This window comes from Rana temporaria, chromosome 3 (assembly GCF_905171775.1).
Source record: "Rana temporaria chromosome 3, aRanTem1.1, whole genome shotgun sequence".
In the NCBI taxonomy this organism is placed as follows: Eukaryota; Metazoa; Chordata; class Amphibia; order Anura; family Ranidae; genus Rana; species Rana temporaria.
This window is the reverse complement of record NC_053491.1, coordinates 97841674-97863143: the sequence shown is the minus strand read 5'-3', so window position 1 is coordinate 97863143 and position 21470 is coordinate 97841674. Positions and strand designations below refer to the sequence as shown.

The 21470-nt window shown below is 42.8% G+C and overlaps 1 protein-coding gene across 1 annotated transcript in view; it reads left to right on the top strand.

The window, feature by feature from the left end:
• The window catches only part of VPS13C (vacuolar protein sorting 13 homolog C), a 388870-nt gene that overhangs the window by 38640 nt on the left and 328760 nt on the right, over positions 1–21470 (top strand). The window contains exons 7-10 of the mRNA XM_040343051.1: positions 8566–8675; positions 12800–12859; positions 13202–13261; positions 14441–14521. Coding sequence (XP_040198985.1) covers positions 8566–8675; positions 12800–12859; positions 13202–13261; positions 14441–14521 — 311 coding nt within the window. The remainder of the gene's footprint in view (positions 1–8565; positions 8676–12799; positions 12860–13201; positions 13262–14440; positions 14522–21470) is intronic.

The following is a 21470-nucleotide window of genomic DNA, read 5'->3' as shown; positions in this document are numbered from 1 at the left end:
TTCCAGGAGAGGAGACGGTAGTATTTTTTTCTCCCATAAAAGTGAAGTATTAAGCTGGCCATACAGTCATCAGTTTTTCTGGCTGATGAAAAAAACAACTGAACAGATTTTCCCATCCACACATTTCAGGTGGACGATGGGACCCTCCCTGATGCACTATTGTATTCTGGCAGAAAAACAAATGCCATGGCTGCAGCGTGTGAACAACCCTTTTAAGCTGTTAAACTGTAATTTTAGGATTTGGGTAAGTGGCCAAACCAGTGCTCGGCCACCTGTTGTTGTTTTTGGCCTGACTGCCTCTGTGAAAGAGATTAATTTATCAAAACTGGACCAACCAAGATCTAGGACAGCTTTGCATGTCAACCAATTAGCTTCTAGCTTTCATTTTCAAAGCTTAAGGCCCCCTTTTTACCTGTGTGTTTTTATGTGCAGTATGTTAAAAGTAGTTCTGCATGCTGCATCTTTGAAATGCTTTCATCGATATTAGTGATATAAAAACGAATATGTTTCTCAATAATAGTTTTCTTACAAGTTGACCACTATACAGTCTCTAATACCCAATGGTGGATCTCCTATGTCTTAATCCCTCTAAAACATGCGATTGATGACTTGTTGACTGTTCATGTTGTCAGAGCCATTTTCTTTTGTATTAAATTACAACATTTAACTGTAATTCTGAAAATTTAATAAACAAAATGCTTTCATTAAAACATATGTTCTATAGCAGGGGGGTGCCCAATCTTTTGAGGAGCAAGGGCCACTTAAGCGACTTGGTAACCGGTCGCGGGCCACAATGAGCGGAGCGGGTGGATGGCAGCCCACTCGGCTGTATACAGCCCACTCGGCTGTATACAGCCCACTCTACTCTCAGTACACCAAATTCACAGGTAATAGAAGTCTATGGCTCAGTGCAGGTAACCCACAGGTGCAATTCTCTGCACCTGTGGATCATTTTGAAAGCAGCCCAGTAACCACTGCAGAACAGATATGCCCATATATGCCCTGTCATTTTATTAATAAACTTACCTTTAATAACCGTATTCTATTTTATTCCATCCCAGAGCAGGAGGCCGCGGGCCACATAAGAGGGCTCCACGGGCCACATGTTGCCCCCGGGCCACTGGTTGGGCACCCCTGTTCTATAGAATTGAGTGGTAATGCACCTAGAACGCACTGCACCAAAAACACGAAGCAAGAAGTGAACTGGCCCTAACTGAACATAGAGCTGAAGATAGAAGCTGATTTGGTTGCACTGCACAGCTCTTCCAGTTTTCATAAATTCCCCCCCAGGAGTCAGTTATGTGCCACATAGACTACAGTAATATTGTGCAAGGTTGTAGAAAACAAAGCAAATGCTTTCTGTGGACTGTGCTACATCATATATCTTGTTTTATACAGTAGATATACGCATGCTGTCTGTCACATAGCAGGCATAGTATGATTGATATATGCCAGGTAATGTCTGGGTGTCACATATAGCATACTCTTTATATGACTTTCTATATTGTCATACACTGTGAACTAGGGGTGCCGAATTTAATCGGTGCATCGCGATTCGGGTGTCCCTGATGCGGCACCGATGCATACGATCGTAAAAATCGATGTCTAGCCCCGCCCCCTCCTGGGAGAGCGCTCCGTGCAGCCGTTACCTATCTTCCTAGTGTTTGTGACTGCTCATGTGACTGCCCGGCTCGCCTCTTTGCTCTGAGCTCTCACGCCAGTGGTTGGATGACTCCCACAGCTCCTCCCACTTGTACGGCGCCTACTCTGCTCACTGCTCAGAGGTCTGGATAGTGATGTAGGCGTGTCCGCCTGTACACGCTCCAGTCCTTCTGTCCTGACGTCACGTTTCCCGCCCCCTGTGATCCCTGGATGGAGTTTCCGAGAGCAGAGAGGGCCGTACCGGATGATCTGAGGAGGAGAGGAGAGGGATGGAGGCGGGAGGAGCGCAGCCTGTACACTTCACTGACAACCGGGCTCCCCGCTCTACAGGTACCGGGGTGAGGGGCTCTCGCTTACAAAAATCCATTGGTGACCGGCACATCCCAAAGTCTGGTTAGTTAAATTTGTGAAAAGTTCAGAGTCAAGCACTTTGTATTGGGTCAGAGCTAAGCCTTTAATGCAGGGGTCTCAAACTCAAATTACCTGAGGGCCACAAGACAAGTTTTCATATGCTATGGGGGGCCGCATGCAAACTTTCAAACTTCAAAAACAACAGTACTGGTGTCAGCGAACACATTATTAACCCCCAGCACTGGTGTCAGCGAGCGCATTATTACCACCAGCACTGGTGTAAGTCAGGGTTTGACAAATTTGCTTGGAATCTAGGAGCCGGCTAAAAAAGTTAGGAGCCAGAAAACGCACCCCGTCCCGACGAGCTTGCGCGCAGAAGCGGACACATACGTGAGCAGCGCCCGCATATGTAAACGGTGTTCAAACCACACATGTGAGGTATCGCCGCGATTGGTAGAGTGAGAGCAATAATTCTAGCTCCTCTGTAACTTAAAACATGCAACCTGTAGATTTTTTTAAACGTCGCCTATGAAGATTTTAAAGGATAAAAAAGTTTGTCGGCATTCCACAAGCGGACGCAATTTTGAAGCGTGACATGTTGGGTATGAATTTACTCGGCGTAACATTATCTTTAATAATATTTAAAAAAATGGGGATAACTTTACTGTTGTCTTATTTTTTAATTAAAAAAAGTGTAATTTTTTCCCAAAAAAGTGCGCTTGTAAGACCGCTGCGCAAATACGGCGTAACAGAAAGTATTGCAACGATCGCCATTTTATTCTCTAGGGTGTTAGGATAAAAAATATATATAATGTTTGGGGGTTCTAATTAGAGGGAAGAAGATGGCAGTGAAAATAGTGTAAAATTACATTAGAATTGCTGTTTAACTTGTAATGCTTAACTTGTAATACCAACGGCCACCACCAGATGGCGCCAGCTCACATCTGGTGGTAATAACTTGTAATACCAACGGCTCACCACCAGATGGCGCCAGCTAAAAAAAAAAAAAATGGCCCGCGGGCCGGTACTTTGAGACCACTGCTTTAATGGCTATAAGAGCAGAAGGAGTTTTTTTTTTTTGTTGCTCGAGGTTTTCAGTTTTTTTTTGTTTTTTTTTCAATGTTATTTTTCCACTTGGTAAAGGGAATTCTAGAATGTAACACATGCTGTTTTTTTGCCTAAGGCAAACCTGTATAGAAAATTGAAAACTATGTTTCATAAAACTGTAATATGCATGTTTTATCTTTCCGTGGAAGTCGAATAAAGTAGGACACATTGTTCATTATTGTGAAATATTTGTCAGTGAGTGTGAAGTATCCTGTAATTAAAAACAGCTCATAAATAAATTTAAAAGGTAAGGTAATCTCTACAGGTACCGGGGTGAGGGGCTCTTACTGACAACACTTTGAAAAGCAATAAATGCCACTCTTCCTGATCATCTCCTGCACTATGTCTGCCGTCTCTGATCATCTCCTGCACTATGTCTGCCGTCTCTGATCATCGCCTGTAGCATGTCTGCAGTCTCTGACCATCGCCTGTAGCATGTCTGCAGTCTCTGACCATCTCCTGTAGCCTGTCTGCAGTCTCTGACCATCACCTGTAGCCTGTCTGCAGTCTCTGACCATCTCCTGTAGCCTGTCTGCAGTCTCTGACCATCTCCTGTAGCCTGTCTGCAGTCTCTGACCATCTCCTGTAGCCTGTCTGCAGTCTCTGACCATCTCCTGTAGCATGTCTGCATTCTCTGATCATCGCCTGTACCACGTCTGCAGTCTCTGATCATCTCCTTTAGTATTTTGGGGGGAGAGCCATGCGCACTTGCGCTGCAATCATGATGCATCGCAGAATCGAATCGTGGACTTGATAATCGTAATCGCATCGAATCGTGAGACCGGTGAAGATACGCAGCCCTACTGTGAACGTGTAGTATGTTTACTATGATGGACAGTGTATAACTTTGGTACATATAAAATATGCTGTTTTTCTGCTGCTGTTCTTCTTATGCAAAGCGTTTGGCTCATGCCATCACTTTACTTGCGATTGTCCCTTTCCTTCTCTAATGCAACATTAGGATTCTGAAAAATACCCCTGTTAATGGTGTAATGTGACCTAGATCTGTGTTTATGCAATGTCATTGTTTGAGCATAGAAAGGGGTTCTAAGTAGTGCAGTTGGGTGCTTAAGTCATATGGGATTCCTTTGTCACTTATTTGAATGACATTAAATAGCATTTGAAAGTAAAATAAATATAGCGGCTGGTAATTGTCTGCTGCCAAGTAATCATGCACACAAACATGTTTATTGTCAATAGAGTCCTAAGTGACTCTTATTGCACCCTAAGAAACAGTAGAGGCAATCCGAACACTTCTTACTGGCCCCATAGAACTTCCTCCTATGGCAAGCCATAGATGTTTAAATTTTCTTCAAATCATAAATAAATTATAAATCTCTATAATGTGTCTTCTAAGCATATTTTCTATTATACGAAGCTTCGTCTAGTGGCCACAATGCAGTACCTTCCTGAAAAACAACAATTGGGAAAATACCGCATTATGGCCACTGGATGAAACCGCTACGTTTTTTTTAAAATAAAGCTCCTGCGGTCGTTTGGCACTAGAAGAGTTTTTTTTTTATATATATATATGTTTTTAATATCCGCTAGAAGCATACAGTGCTTTCAGAAGCTCCGAGTTTGTTGGCATGAGATGTATACATGATGTAAAATAGAGAAAGAAACTGATGAGTTTGTTACCAAAATGATATGTGTTGTATTATTCTGGTCTTATTTGGGGAACAGAAATCTTATCTATCAAGTCAGAAGACGTAAATAGGCAACGCTGTTAATCAGAACAGATAATAGAAATAGATCCAACGCTGGCCACGTAATGAGGTATTAACAGTGCTGTTACATGGGGCACAAACAAAGTGTTTGTGATTGACCACTGCTACTGGCCTTTGTGTCCTTCTATTCCAAGCTTAGAAACGGCTCACTCCTACAGAATAAACGAGTGTAGGGTCAGATTGCCCCATGTTATCTAGGCTACATTAAAAATGAATCCTATCGCTCTGGCCCCTTTCACACTGGGGCGGCGTCGGCGGTTACCGCCAGTTTTGCTGCACTATTCGGCCGCTAGCGGGGCAGTTTTACCCCTTGCTATCGGCCAAAAAAGGGTTAAAACCACAGCAAAGTGCCTCTGCAGAGAGGCTTTGTCTGCGGTATAGGCATGGTGCCCCATTGATTTCAATGGGCAGGAGCGGTGGAGGAGCAGTATACACACCGCTCCAAAGATGCAGCTAGCAGGACTTTTTTTACCGTCCTGCTAGCGCACTGCTCCAGTGTGAAAGCCCTCGGGGCTTTTACACTGGAGACACAGCAGCGGCTGTTTCAGGTTGGTTTGCAGGCGCTATTTTTAACGCAATGGCACCTTCAAAACGACCCAGTGTGAAAGGGGTCTAAGGCTCGATTTACACCTATGCATGTTGCCTTTGAGCGTTTTTGCAAAAAAATAATTACCATAAGTAGTGTTTAAAGGGGTTCCCAAAACCTCATGTGTTTTTTAAATAAAAATAACAAACCTGCCTATAATTGCTTTGTGCAGTTGTTTTGCACAGAGCAGCCCTGATCCAGTTCCTTTTAGGTCCCCCGCTGGCACTCCAGGCTCCTCCTCCTCTTCATCGAGTGGCACCCACGGAAAACCACTTTCCGGAGTGCACCTTCTTGATAAGGGGGTGCTATTTTATTGGAGTTCAGAAAAAAAAAAAAAAACGTAAGATCTAATTTATGCCCCACATGCATCTCCTGCCTTACATTGGAGCAGCAGGTATCTTTTCTATGTATAGTTCAACACCCTGTCTCTGATGAAATTATGGTAGTGCTACTTGCCCATCCGATATGTGACATTAGGAAAAAATGGCTGTGAAGGTCTGCTTGATTGGTCAATGATGAGCATTATTGAGTTGTTATTGGCTATTAACTGACCGAAAACTGACTGCATGGTGTGAACTAGAGCCATTGGAATACATTGAAAACACTGTGCATGAATTTTGTGCAGAAAAAAAGCACACGGAACTGCGTCTGGCGTGAACTGGCCCTAAAGGATTACTAAACCCAATCTCAAAGATGAAACATATTTTAGCTTACAGTGTTTAGATGTGCTGGCTGCTTTTTTTTGTTTTGTTTTTTTATTGAGCACTTGACATCCCTCTTGGACTTGTATTTCTGCTGTGCAGGGGATTCCAGAAGGATAATAGTTCTTGGGCTAGTTGTAAGATTATTGTACTGCATGCTGGATTTTTTTTCTTAAATAAATATTTGCTTGCAGATCCGCTTTGGCTCTGTAACTATTCTGTTTGTTAATAACTGAATTGTTCATATGCTTTTGCATTTATTTATATCTTAACTGTATATGTATTTTTTTTTTTTTTCACAAGAAAAAATGTATATGTATTTATATATCTATTTTACGATATTTGGTTTCCCTTCAACCACGAATACTGAGTCAGTCTTTACTAACACGATTTTTATCCTTTTCTCATACTAATGCATGCAATATGAAGGACCCAAACGTAAAAAGCACAAACATTTTAAGAACCGTTTTAAGGTTCATGGTAGCAAAAAAGGTGGGTAAGCATATTCTTTTGTAAGAATGTTTGGTACTGGATAGCATGGCATTTCTGGATTGTAGTGAAAATTCATACATTGCATGCTGAATAAACCAAACGATTGTGAGAGAATCCAATGGATGTAAGTTTATACTTTTTAGCATGTAAAATGTAACTGAGGCTGGCCATACACTATACAATTTTCTTATTCAGTTTGCTTTAGATTTACCTTCAACTATGTAGTGCAAGGGCCTATCTGATTGCATACAAATTGAAAGGGTTTAGGTTTGACCTCGTATTGTGGTTTTGGTAAATCTAAAGGAAAGTTGAACAAGAAAACTGTATAATGTATAGCCAGCCTAAAGATTGTTCATGAATGCAGTGTGGCAAAGGTCCTAAATGTGTTTAGGATTAGATGTTAATTACTAACCTGTTTTCACCAGCAGATAAAAATCTACAATAAATAAAGGCCAACTCCATTAAAGACTCAAATTTTTCTTGTGTGGTTGCTGTTAATTTTTATAATCACCCAAACGCTGGCCCCACCAGAACTTTAGTTTTGTGCAACTGTCGCAGGTATTAAAAATCCTGTCTTTCCCTGTTGAATTTTCCACAAACTGAAGTAAACCTATAATTGGAGAATTTGGCAATCTATGACCTTCTGGAATTGGGGAAACTATACTAAGCGCGTCAGAATGCTCTCACTACTGGAGTTTCTGAGACGCATTAAAAGCCTAATTGACGCAGAATCTATTTTGAATGGAGTTTGCTCTATTTGAGGTTTCCATAAAGGTGTTCTCAAATGTCAGGTGTGTCGGGGGGATTGCATGTAAATACAACTGGATATATTTAAATGATTCTATAATATTTATACTGTGTTTTTAGTTGAATGGGCAAGCCTTTTTGTTTAATGTTGTGTGTGGTGTTTTTTTTTTTTAGTTTGCTTACTTTCTCCTATGTTAATAAAAACAAAGTGTTTCCTGTACCATCTAGTAAGATATGCACTGTCCATTTTTCGTATTGCAGATTACAAAATGAAATACTCAGATTGGCATGGTTTGTCAGGATTTGAATGTAACTTCAGCTACCTATGCATATATATTGATCTACTGATAATTTTAACATTAATTTTAATTAATAGTAACCCCTACTTATGTTTAATCCTATGTTTTGTTTTAAGGACCAGTTCACACCAGACGCAGTTCCGTACTGTGATTTTTTTTTTCTGCTCTTAAAATGCATGCAGTGTATTACAGTGGCTCCGGTGCAGAAACTGACCGAAAACTGACTGCATGGTGTGAACTAGAGCCATTGGAATACATTGAAAACACTGTGCATGCATTTTGTGCAGAAAAAAAGCACACGGAACTGCGTCTGGCGTGAACTGGCCCTAAAGGGTTACTAAACCCAATCTCAAATATGAAACGTATTTTAGCTTACAGTGCTTAGATGTGCTGGCTGCTTCTTTTTTTTTTTTGTTTTGTTTTGTTTTTCAGAGAGTTCTCTGCATATACAGAAAATACCTGTTGATCTCGCAGGAAATGCAATGCCATTTTTACTGCTTGTCTTCTGCACAGAACAATATCATCTTTATTAGCTGTCTTCTGTAAAGCACCACTTGCCCTGTCCTGGGGGGGCAACCATGCCCCCCATAGATACAGTGGAGGCGTGTGGGACAAGAAGTGTGCAATTCGCAGGATGTAAGCAAAAAAGCTTGAAAAAGAAAAAAGGCTAATACAGCCACCACATTATGAACTCCTAAACTGCAATATATTAAATTTTTAGTTTGCATACTTTTAAATGGTTCACTATGTGTGCTGATTTATAATTCTATCATTTTTGCGGACTCTAACAAAATGGCATTCAAAAAAAGTGTGTGTGTGTGTGTGTGTGTGTAAAAAAATAAATATCTTTGGGAAGAATTTACCAGTTAACATGAATGTGTTTTTTGAAGACAAACCAAAGGAGGAGAAAAAAGACACATTTCTAGAAAAACTGGCAGCACAGGTTATCAAGAATCTGCAAGTCAAAATTACCAACATTCATATCCGATATGAAGATGATGTGAGTATCTGAATCATATGATCATATATGCAGGTGTGTCAAATATTAACACTCTACAAAGATGCCTTTGTACTTATTTATCATGAATACAATACAGAGTAAACATGGTGTTATTATATGTAGCACAACTAATTAAAATGTAGAAATTCTTTACCCATGTGACTCTGCACATTAGATTTTTTGATTCAATCTTATTGTTCTATAAAAGCATTACAAGAAGTATTTCCTTTGGTGAGATATCAGGGGTCTAAATCGACCCCTGATGTCTCCCCTTTGAGACAGGGAAAGGGACCGAGGACACAGATACCCCAGTCACTTCTCTGCAGCCTCAGCTGCACTGAAAATGAATGGACAGGAGACAGAGGCTCCTCCATTCATAAACGCAGTTTACGATGCTCGGTTATGAATGGACACAGTCAGTAATAATTGACTCTGTGCTTTCGGAAAAGTTAGGAGCCTGTAAATTACAAACTTACTGGTGCCTTCCTCCGCGCTCCATCCTGACAGATCTACGACAAATAGGGATGACGATGACTGGAGGTCACCGGAGAGAGGGAGGGGGACTCTGGGGGCTGTCAGGGGTGATAGGTGCGGCTGTATCGCCAGTTACAACCACCGATCTCCCTGTATACCTTTCAGTAAAGTACCTGACGGATGCAGGAGGGAGAGAAGGAAAAGCAGCTATCAGCTGCTTTATTAAAAGCTATACAGGGAGAGCGGTGCTTGAGGCTGCTCTGCCCCCCTGATGAGCTGATAAAGCCTGGTCTGATTCAACAGGTATCGGCGCATTTGCACCGATACTCGTGGCAAAAGCTTGGTATCGGCACTGATGTAACTCTGATTGCAAGAAAAGAATGATGACTAAGGATAATAGACTGCAACAGTGATATTTGAAGTCGTGATGATAGGGCCATAAAAAGAAAAAAAAAAAACAATTGCGAGAACAATAGGTAAATTAATTTAATCTGTGTTCCAAAATAAATAGCCACTGTGAAAACAGGTCTGCCATGTGACCGTTTTGTTCTGTAAATTTCACACGTCACAAATTGTTATTTTGTATTTCTAGGTGTTAAGCCCACACACACACATACATACATACAAGATTACAATGCCAATGAGTAAAAATAGTTAAACTTGCACAACAGTTCTTAGATGACTAATGTATTTTGTTGTCTGCATAAGCATATCTATCAAAAGAGAAAGAAAAGAAACCAACAAAGCCTGTTTTGAGAATACCCAGTATTAGTGCCCTGAAAGAGTAAACATCATTCCCTATTATATACTAGTATACTAGGGTTATGTAATGTTACTAGTTAACATGCAAATAATGCATCTTCTAACAGTCCAATGTTTTGATCTATACTTTTGTCACTTTTTATAATTGATGTATACAGTATATAGATCTTGTTTTCCAAACATACATTACAAAGTTTTCCCAGAGCACTATGGGTTTTCTAAGAGACAGTACAGCAGTTCAAATTAAAAACCTCAAATGAATCTGCCTGGTAAGGAATGAATTAGTGTGATAAGTCACTGCTCGAACTCATTCACTTATTGGGTTATTTAAGTTGAACTTTTCGGCATTAAAGAGGAACTGCAGTCTGCTCCAAATAATTTGTAATAAAAACATCTTTGCCATTCTGAAGCTTCATCCAACTGCTTTGCATATTATGTTATATATACTGTGATTCTGTGCTTGCCAAATATGCTGCAGAAATCTCCTTCCACTGAGGCTGACTGCATGCATTTTAACTGTGGGCAGCTGAAGCTGTCGCCTGTTCACTTCCTAGATTTACACAGACACCTCCAGCTCTGCAGCTCACATTGGCCCTCTTATGACTCACCCCCTCCCTTTCCTGGCAAGCTTTCACGAGAGTGAGAGAGAGCTGTGCATGTCATACGGCTAGGCTTTTTACTAGACAAGAAACAGGAGGTGGGCTGTATAAGGTATTTACTGGCAGAAACAAAATGTTTTACTATCCAAAGTTAAAACAGAAGATTTAATAAATGGAAAGTTAAAAAAAATTACTGAAGTTCCACTTTAAGTTCCCCCTACCTGTCCTACCCACCCTAAACATTTACTGGACTCCTCACTGATCCAGTGCTGTCCTGACTGTCAGAGGGGGTGCTGCTACTCTAACTTCCTGGATTCAAAAACAACCATCTCAGTGGACAATCAAAATGACCCTGTGCCTTCACACAACTGCTCAGTGCTCACAGAACTCTCACCTCAATGCAGCGATGAATCAGATTCAGGGACTCCAAGCTCCCCGCTCTTGTATCACTCAGGGTTCCAGATTACATGTAAAACGTGAAATAAATGCCTCCCATAGTGTAAATTGTTTCAAACGAGTGATGGTTTTTTAAGAGACGATTGGAAGCCTACATCAAAAAATTGTTAAAAGTGCAATGGAATAAAACAACGGCGTTGGTACGCCTCTCACATCACTTCCAGTCACGACTTACTCCAGCCACGCCCTACGCGTTGTGTCACGTGATGAAGTCCATTGCACAGAGTAGGTAAGTATTGGATGTTTGGGCGTAAAATGAAGGATGGATGGCCGCACTCCAAACCAAACAGGTTGTCTTTAATTAAACGAACAGCAAAACATGCCAGATCACAGCAACAGAAACAGGAGGATAACCGACGTTTCGCACTGACTTAGTGCTTATTCATGGCTTCAAGTATTGGATGTTTGTTTAGAAAAATAAAAAAAGTTTTGCCTTTTTTACAATCAAGTTAAGTAAACAATATTTTTTTTTTACAACAGGCAATAGTGGGGAGTGTGAAATGGATCCAAAAGCTGCAATTGCCTTCTACCCAGCCAGCTACTTTATATACTTATGCAATATTTATTACTTAGTGCCTTTTTTATTGTTTGAACCCTAAATATATTTAATAAAATAAAACAAATATGTAGCGCTACCCCCGCAGGAGCCGCTGGTTGTTGGGATCGGCATATTAAGTTACCTTTCAGTGTTGTCTAGGGGTGTAGTTGATGAGTAGAGTAGTGAGCGAATGTCCAGTCAATGAATTAACTTTTTCAAATGCTTTATTTCCAGGCCCAACATGGCCAACATCAACATGAAGTAGAGCAAGAAGGTTGATGAAGCGAGAGAGAGAACCTTGCAGTATCAGGCCTGGATATGAGAAAGCGAGCAATCCTGCTCTCAGTATTACAATAGTAGTAGATACAGTTTGTCGCCACTCTAGCCAGAGTGGGTAAAGTGCCTCCGGACAGACTTCTGCCACAAACCTGGCAGCCGAAGTGTCACTTTAGGTTGCTGGGAGGAACAGGCCTCTGCCACAGGCCTTGCTATAGGGCCTCTGCCACAGGCCTAATACTTGAATGAGGTGAATGGATTGAGCGAATCCTCCCAGTAGATTAAGTTAGGGTCACCGGGTGACAGTTAAAGTGCACCTGTCAATGTCCCGGTCATCAGATCCCCGATGGTTCGTTCAAGCCCTGTTGGACAACCTGCCTTCCGGGTTCTCCTCAAGCCGACCCCCCATCGAACGGCACACAGCCTGGGATCTCCTCATTAGAGTTGGGAACCCAGTAAGTCACTGGGGCCCCTTTCAGGAACATGGAGCTCTGCGTAGCATGCGACCCCGGCCTGGAAGGCCATCGCCGGGGTCCGTTGGATGCACACACCCTGAAGGTGGGAGCCGCACCTGGAACCCGCAAAGAACCACACAAAATGGCGTCCGCCACAGATATACTCTCCCCCAGCATGCCCCGCGAGGGAAAACTCCTCTAATTGGCTGCTGGGGAAAAGTGGCTCTGCCAGAACCCCTCTAGCGCCACCTGTCGCCCAGGGATGGCATTGCATCCCTGGAGCGCAGACTGACCTACAGGACAGTTCCAGGATGACAGCAGCCCAAATTTAGAAAATTGTGAATGGGAGCAAAATAACTCTCCCATTCCCCACTAATTTTAGCGTAGTGCCCATACTGAAAGTAAGGGGACGCTACAAATAATTGACAAAAATACATCCAAATCATTATTCAGTAGCTTGAACATAGTTTCTCCACATTGTTTGTGTCGATTGTTGTTTTACATGACGAACAACAGGGCATGAGGCCATTGCATCCCTTTTAACATGTTCTCTTGTATTTACAGATTAGTGATGCCAATCTTCCAGTGTCTGTAGGAATAACACTGGCTGAGCTGAGCCTTCAGGTACATTTTGCATGTTTGTTTTAATGTGGCTGAGAGGTGTAACTTTTTTTATTATTTATAATTGAGCATTTTACTTGCACTTTAGATATTTATGTTATGCTTTGAGATATTAGTTCCTGCTTTAAAAACAATTGTGCTGGCTGTTCTAGGACAAATAGAGTGCCTTTTAAAGCAGTGTGATTGATTTTTATGAACCTCATTCTACTTGACCTAAACATGTTGTTATAATATTTTCTTAATTTAGTTGATTAAATTTTCCTCAAAGTATTATTGCAATTATTATTTGTGTTTTGTAAGTTTTCATTATTATTATTTTGTCTTTTTCTTTTTGCGTTGTGACAGACCTCAAATGAGTCGTGGACACCATGTATACTAAATGAAGCGACTAAAACAATATATAAGGTAAAAGTCCTATGTCTGCATTGCTACTTACCGTATATTACACATTTTGAATGTATGAGTTATGTTTTTGTGTCTTTAAAGTGGAGTTCCACCCATAAATATAACATTACATCAGTAGTTTTTAAAAAATGTCATTAGTCCTTTAAGATTTTTTTTTTATTGTTAGATGCCTTCAAAGTGTTGCTGCTAGGCAGAATAGTTAATCTTCCCTCTTCCTGCACCTAGGTGCTTAAGCTTCACCGCACAGACTCCTGGGAATGTAGTGGGTGTAACTTTCCAGGAGTCTGTGCACTCCCCAGTCTCGAAGAATCATGTGACTTGGACAGTACAGGTGCTGAAAACCTGATCTGAAAACTATTACATTGCTTGTGCAGCACTGAGCATGTGCGAGATCTGCAAGGCTGACATCCAGGAAGTCATACAGTCTGGCTTCATGATGCCCACACTTAAGATGGCCCCAGTCAATTTCTATTTTATAAAGTGTCTAAATGCTGTAACAACCTAACAAAACGGACCTTAGTTTACAGACTAACTTTACTAGAATACATTAAGCTTGTGTATTACAGGGGTATTTATATTTAAAAAGTGAAATTGTGGCCGGAACTCCGCTTTAATGCAGTATATATCAATCAAATAATTTTAAAGTGTGTGTGTGTGTGTGTGTGTACGCTAAATTTATAATTTATGTGTGGGTTCTGTGCTGGGACCAATCCTATTTAGGTTGTTTATAAACGACCTGGAGGAAAGGGTGAACCATGCAATGTCTGTATTTGCGGACAATGCTAAGATAAGCCGTGCAATAACTTCTCCGCAGGATGTGGAAACCTTGCAAAAAGATCTGAACAAATTAATGGAGTGGGCAACTACATGGCAAATGAGGTTTAATGTAGAAAAATTTAAAATAATGCATTTGGGTGGCAAAAATATGAATGCAATCTATACACTGGGGGGAGAACCTCCTGGGGAATCCAGGATGGAAAAGGACCCGGGGATCCTAGTAGATGATAGGCTCAGCAATGGCATGCAATGCCAAGCTGCTGCTAAAAAAGCAAACCGAATATTGGCATGCGTTAAACCTTGCCTACTATGCAACTACTGGATATCATTGTGTGTATGTATGTACTGTGGTAATAAACACTGTATCAATACTATTGTGTTGTCTTTCATCTTCTTCTATAGTTGGTCTGTCTGGATAGCTTCAGCACCTACTGGAATGTGAACAGCAAAATGTTTTACCACCTTTCTGTGGCGACTATTCTGGTAAATAAACGTATTCTGTCAAGACGTGTGACTGTAGAATGGTGCTGAAGTTTTTCATTGTGGGCTTGTGTGTCTCTCTGATTATTCCAGCCTTATGTAATCATTTTTGTTGATGACAGTAGAAGCATTTACTCTTTGGTCTGCTGGCACTAAGTGCTCATTCACACTGTGCTTTTCTGATGTGGTGCTTTAATGCTCAATAAGTTGGGTAAGGGCAGCTTGCTTAAATGAATGGGCTGCCAACCAACCAGAATAAACAAAAAAAATCAACATGGAGTATTCTTTCCAACGCAGCACACCACAATGAATTGTAGTGTTGGAATACTTTGAAATTCATGTGTATCCGAGGTGTGTTGGATTAGTGCGTTGAGGTGCCGTTAACAATCAGTTGCTTTACAATGCGCTAATGCATAGAACGCGTGCTGTGATAACATGTGCACTATTGCAGCGCACGCACTGGAGAATCATAAATGGGCTGGGTTATCTCTTGTATAATGCTTTAGTCTTCCTCTTGTTAAGTGGGTCTGTTTAAACAAAATATATATATATAGACTCTGGCTGACTGAATCTCTCACCAACTTTTTATACTTTATGGGCTAGATTCAGGTAGCAGTTACGGCGTATCTCCAAATATGCCGCCGTAATTTCAAATCTGCGCCGTTCGTTCGTAAAATGTCAATCATGTCAGGTCATCATTGTGATGCAATTGCCTATATGCTTCAGTCTAATGCTCTCCCTGCTAATTTAATGCTGTGGGTTACAGGTAACAGGTGTTTCATGTGTGATTCATCTCTCTCTGTAAGGACTGTTCATATGTTAAATAAGGCTAGCTTGTGAAAGGCCTTTAATTGTGTGATAACCCTGTCTACAACCTAGTGATTCTCAGAGGTGTTAATAGGTGTCAAACTGGAAGCAGACGAAACGTCTGCTTAGGAAACTCAGTGTGTGAAGGTGGTTTGTTGTTTAAGGAATGTGCAGTGATTAGACATGATAATTGTCGGTCGGTGCCGACCTGTCTAGAATGTTTTAGTAATTAGCCTTAGTGTGTGATTGGGGGGGGGGGGGGTGGAGATTTCATTGTTGCTTCAATGTCTTGGACTGTATAAAAAGCTGAGAAGAAAAACCATTAAAGTCTGTCTTGTTCTAGCAGTAAGCTTGGCATGTGTGGCTTTCTGGGCGATTCCAGGGATATCCCTCCTCGTGGAATATTGGGGTGATTTTCGTTATGGGAAGAAGGGAACGTTGACGGGGATATCATACCAATACCGTCACAATTGGTTGGTAGCAGCGGGATTTTTCCCTTCTATTCCCCTTCACACCCGGATTCCAAGCAGACACTGGAAGAACTACTGGAAGTTTGTGGAAGGATTGCTAGCAACAAAACCAAGCGGGTCATCATAGCAGAATCAATGGAGATAGACCAGGAAGACGGGATTGCAGCAACGCCAGCAGTACAAGAGATGGAGACACCAGTGATTCAGGAGGAGGAATCGCCAGCCAACAAGCTAATGAGAGAGAAGCTAGCGTGGTTCGGCCCGAACCCAACGGCAGATGTGGTGCTGAGAGTGATGGACCTGTTAGCGAAGGAGGCTAAAGAAATAAGAGACGCAGAACTACAGGAGGATAAACAAATAAGAGACGCAGAGCTACAGAAGGATAAACAAATAAGGGACGCAGAACTACAGTTAAAACTGGCAGCAGTCCAACAAGCAGCCGCACCTTCTCCGAACAGTGAGTACAGCACAGCAGACGCAAGGAAGATTCCGTTTAGCGCTTTTAAAGCTTTTGATGAAAAGGACTGTGAGATTGATAACTACCTGGCGGATTTTGAGCGACAATGTAACCTGCACCGAATAGCTAGAAGAGAGTGGGTTGCAATATTGTCAGGCAAACTGTCAGGCAAAGCTTCTGATGCTTTCCGGACCGTGCCAGATCAGGATATCCATAGCTACGCCAGGGTTAAAGAAGTGCTCCTGGCTCGTTATGCGGTAACCCCAGAGTCCCACCGACAGAAGTTCAGGGACTCACGCAAAACCACGAAAGACTCTTATGCGGAATGGGCATGCCAGTTGTCCCTGTCGGCCTCTAACTGGGTTAACAGCAGCCAGGCCACCACCGCAGAGGACATTTTGCAACTAATGCTCCTGGAGCAATTTTACAATCACATCCAGACGGACGTCAAGGATTGGGTGAGAGATCGCAGGCCCATGACTCTACCAGAGGCCGCGAAGTTGGCGGATGAATATGCGGATACTCGCAAGACAAACCAGGTCACACCACGGGTACAACCCCCACAACCAACGGCGCCCTCACACCCACCAGCCGCTAGATACCAACCGCCTAACAGACCGATGACATATAGCCCTCGCTACCCACGCCAGGAGGACAACGAACAACGCTGCTTCCGGTGCAAACAGTTGGGTCACTTCAAGCAGAATTGCCCCATGAATGACAACACCAGGTCAAATTGGTCTCAACCTGGGTACCGCCCACCAGCAGCAGCCCATTGTGTAGACTCGGCTTGGGATCCCCAGGAGCTGGGTCAGGAAGAACCATTGGGCACCCCTTACGAAGCCCTCATGGTACAATCTGTTATTACGGACAACAGGGAACACCATTGTCAGCTGGTCATGGGCGACAGCCATGAGCCGGAGGGGCCTTGGAGGGAGCTGGGCAGAAAGAGGCACCGCCAGCTACCCTCCAAGAAGAAGAGGTCCTGGAAGTCATATAACCAGCGGACCTGGGAGGAGAAGAAGCGACTGGAGGAGATGGAATCGCAGCGGGCGCCCCAGATGCGGGCCGAGATGTTCGCCAAGGGCCCACCGGTGGCCCCTTACACCACCACCCAGTTCCTGATGATGAAGGACCACGTGGAAAGCCTGCAGGACATGAGTAAGCAGGATCTGATCCGTGAGTACATAGAGCTGGAGGAGTGCATAAGCCGCATGGAGGAGGAGAACAACCACCTGAGGTCACAGCGGGCTGACCCCCCCAGGCTCCATGAACTGGAGATGGAGCTGGAGAAGCTCAAAGAGGAGAACCGGCGGCTGCGGAGGGAGCAGGGGGTGGCTGACCTTATGGGGCTCTGAGTCCCCTCCCCCCCCCCGGACTCTGAGCACCAGTGCTACAGCATTTCAACAAATATAACTTTTTCTTTTTATGAATCTCCTGTGACTGTCACTTCAGAGCCATAACCTGCCCCTCCCATAGCGGGACACCTAGATGGCGGCGCACAGACCCATTCGCCATCTTCACACTGACTTCTGGTGACTCTGCAGATCGCACAAAGACTTGGGGACTGAACGGCGTGTGATCTGACGACCCGGTGGCATACCTGAGTCTGAAGCAGTTGCCAAGGGAGGTCAGTTACGCCAAACGGAGTTAACCTCGGACTAAAAGCTCTGAACCCGTCAACCCTACTGGACCAGGGAAGGTCCAACCGGGTTTGCCGTAGCAGGGAGAAAAGGGGGGGCCATTGTGATGCAATTGCCTATATGCTTCAGTCTAATGCTCTCCCTGCTAATTTAATGCTGTGGGTTACAGGTAACAGGTGTTTCATGTGTGATTCATCTCTCTCTGTAAGGACTGTTCATATGTTAAATAAGGCTAGCTTGTGAAAGGCCTTTAATTGTGTGATAACCCTGTCTACAACCTAGTGATTCTCAGAGGTGTTAATAGGTGTCAAACTGGAAGCAGACGAAACGTCTGCTTAGGAAACTCAGTGTGTGAAGGTGGTTTGTTGTTTAAGGAATGTGCAGTGATTAGACATGATAATTGTCGGTCGGTGCCGACCTGTCTAGAATGTTTTAGTAATTAGCCTTAGTGTGTGATTGGGGGGGGGGGGGTGGAGATTTCATTGTTGCTTCAATGTCTTGGACTGTATAAAAAGCTGAGAAGAAAAACCATTAAAGTCTGTCTTGTTCTAGCAGTAAGCTTGGCATGTGTGGCTTTCTGGGCGATTCCAGGGATATCCCTCCTCGTGGAATATTGGGGTGATTTTCGTTATGGGAAGAAGGGAACGTTGACGGGGATATCATACCAATACCGTCACAATCATAGATTAACATAACACGCCCCCCCTTTCACATTTGAATTATGCGCGCTTACGCCGACCCCATTTACGCTACGCCGCCGCAACTTACGGAGCAAGTGCTTTGTGAATACTGCACTTGCTCCTGTAAGTTGCGGCGGCGTAGCGTAAATACGATACGCTGCACCACCATAACTATGCACGCCCCTACCTGAATCTAGCCCTATATCTCTTTGGGACTATGACAGTCACGTTGCCCATTATACTGGCAATCTCCTTGTGTAATTTATCTACATTACATGGCAGATATGAATTACGATCAAGTGTATCTATAGCCAAAACAAAAAAGGGTTAAAACACCTGTCGGGTATTTATTGCCACCTGTGCCCCTCTAAGTTGGTTCACCTTTTCTGTTTTGTCCTGGTGACCATTCTCATTGAGATAGAAAGTGGTGGAGAATCCAAAATTCAGTTGCTACCAGGATGAGGGTTGAGGGGAACTCTTCGAATAGAAATGTGTGTTCCTGTGACAGCTTAACCACTTCAATATAGGGCTTTTATACCCACCTCAATACCGGGCCTATTCTGGCACTTCTCTCCTACATGTACAAATCATCATTCTTTTGCTAGAAAATTACGCAGAATCCCCAAACATTATATATGTTTTTTTAGCAGACACCCTAGGGAATAAAACGTCGGTCATTGCAACTTTTTATCTTGCTCGGTATTTGCGCAATAATTTTTCAAACGGTTTAATGGATTTAAAAAATAACAAAACAGTAAAGTTAGCCCAATTTTTTTGTAAAATATGAAAGATTATGTTGCACCAAGTAAATAGATACCTAACATGTCACGCTTTAAAATTGCACACACTCATGGAATGGCACCGAATTTCGGTACTTAAAAATCTCCATTGGCAACGCTTTGAAATGTTTTACAGGTTACCAGTTTAGATTTACAGAGAAGATCTAGTGCGAGAATTGTTGCTGGCACTCTAACGCACGCGGCAATACCTCACATATGATGTTTAAACGGCATTTACATATGTTGGCGGGTTGGTGGCGTGTGCGTTCGCTTCTACACACGAGCTACCGGGGACAGGGGCGTTTTTAATTTATTTTTATTTTTTTACTTATTTATTTTTTTACACTTTTCTTTTTTATTTTTTCATCACTTTTATTCCTATTACAAGGAATATAAACATCCCTTGTAATAGCAAATGTGTGTGACCGGTCCTCTTTGTGGAGAGATGCGATCTCATGCTTTGTATTGCTTACTAGCCGCAATCGCGGCTTTGTTTACTTACGGGTACCCAGGCGTGACGTCATCACATCGCACCCGGGCCTCCGACGGTCATAGAGATGCTTCCTGCCTGCGCCGCACTATTCTTTCTCTGGGCCCTGATGGCACGGGAGAGCCCGGAGAAGCACCGGATGGCGGCGGGAGGGGGGGATGTCCCCTCCCGCCGCCTATAAGAACGATCAAGCGGCGGAACCGCTATGATCATTATCGTGCACAGAATCGCCGGCACTAATGAATGATATCTGAATGATGCCTCTAGCTGCAGGCATCATTCAGATATCACTGCACAAAACCCAGGATGTCATATGACGTCCACCCAGGATGGGAGATCCCATCTGTGGACGTCAAATGACTATGGGCTAGTATTACTAAAGGCAAAACTTTATTTCAGTTTTGGATAGAGTGGAGAGGGATCAGACCCCCTCTCTGTTTTTATAGCTGCCTTTGCCCCCCCATTAAGGAGATGCACCCTCTCTATTTGTCCTGTTTTACCATTATCATTGAAAGTAAAAAATAAAATAAAAATTTGGGGTTGTCCCCAGAAAAGTAACGGAGGGGAAATCTTCCAACAAAGACACTAATTCTGGTGACCTGTAGAGATTTTTTCTTAATTCCCGTTTGGCTATGGGACAGGAAGTGAAGGTCAATTTCTGCAATGGGACACAGATGGCGTAAAAACAAATCTGACAGGGGTTATAATCCTCCCTGGCTCTATCCAAAATGGTGGAAAAAACAAGTTTTGCCTATACTGTAGTTCTACTTTAAGGCAAAGCTCTTTTTTTATTATTTATTTATTTTATTCATTTTGTAAGATTTCAAGGGAGGTTTATAATGCCTGTAAGGTTTATTTCCTGTGTCCTGTTAGGGAGATTCCCTTTCACTTACAGTCCCACAGCCAAACGGGAAGTGAGAGCAAATTCTAAATTGAGGAATCGCTGGTTCTCAACAGGGTCACCAGAAATGGTGTCCCTATTGGAAGATAACCCTCTCTTTTTCTGTTCTCTGGACAACTTCACTTTCAGTGAGGATGGTTAACAGGACTAATAGAGAGGGTGAATCTTCCTAATGGGCACAAACGGCAATAGAAACCTGGCAGGTGTTCTAAGCCCTCTCCACGCTATCCAAAACTAAAAAAAAGCTTTACCTCTATGCTTTAAAAAGAAAATTCCCCTAATTTAGGTAGTTGCTGGTTTTCTTTTACTTCAATGGGAGCAGAAGTAGATGTAAAAGTCTTCCTAGTGAGGCGGCACAAAAAAAAAACTGACTGGTTCTTAAATGATTGTAAAGGAAAAAATTTTTGTTTTTAAAATGACAAACATATTATTCTTGTCTGTTCTGTTGTTTTGCACAGAGCAGCCTGATCCACCTCCTTCTTGGGACTCACAGCATGCTCCTGGATTCACTCCCTGCTGTCCCCCTTCTCCTCTGCTATCTACTGACACACAGAGTGCCGCTTGGCTCCACCCCCACTCCCTTCCCAATGGCTCCCGCTGTTGCATCTGAGCCAGCGATGCTTCTCTTGTGCACAGCGCTGGATCAATATTGGGCTCAGTTAAGCATGTGAGGGGCCTGGGGGGAGGAAGGGTGAAATTGCACTCAGGTGGTTGTTTACCCTAAT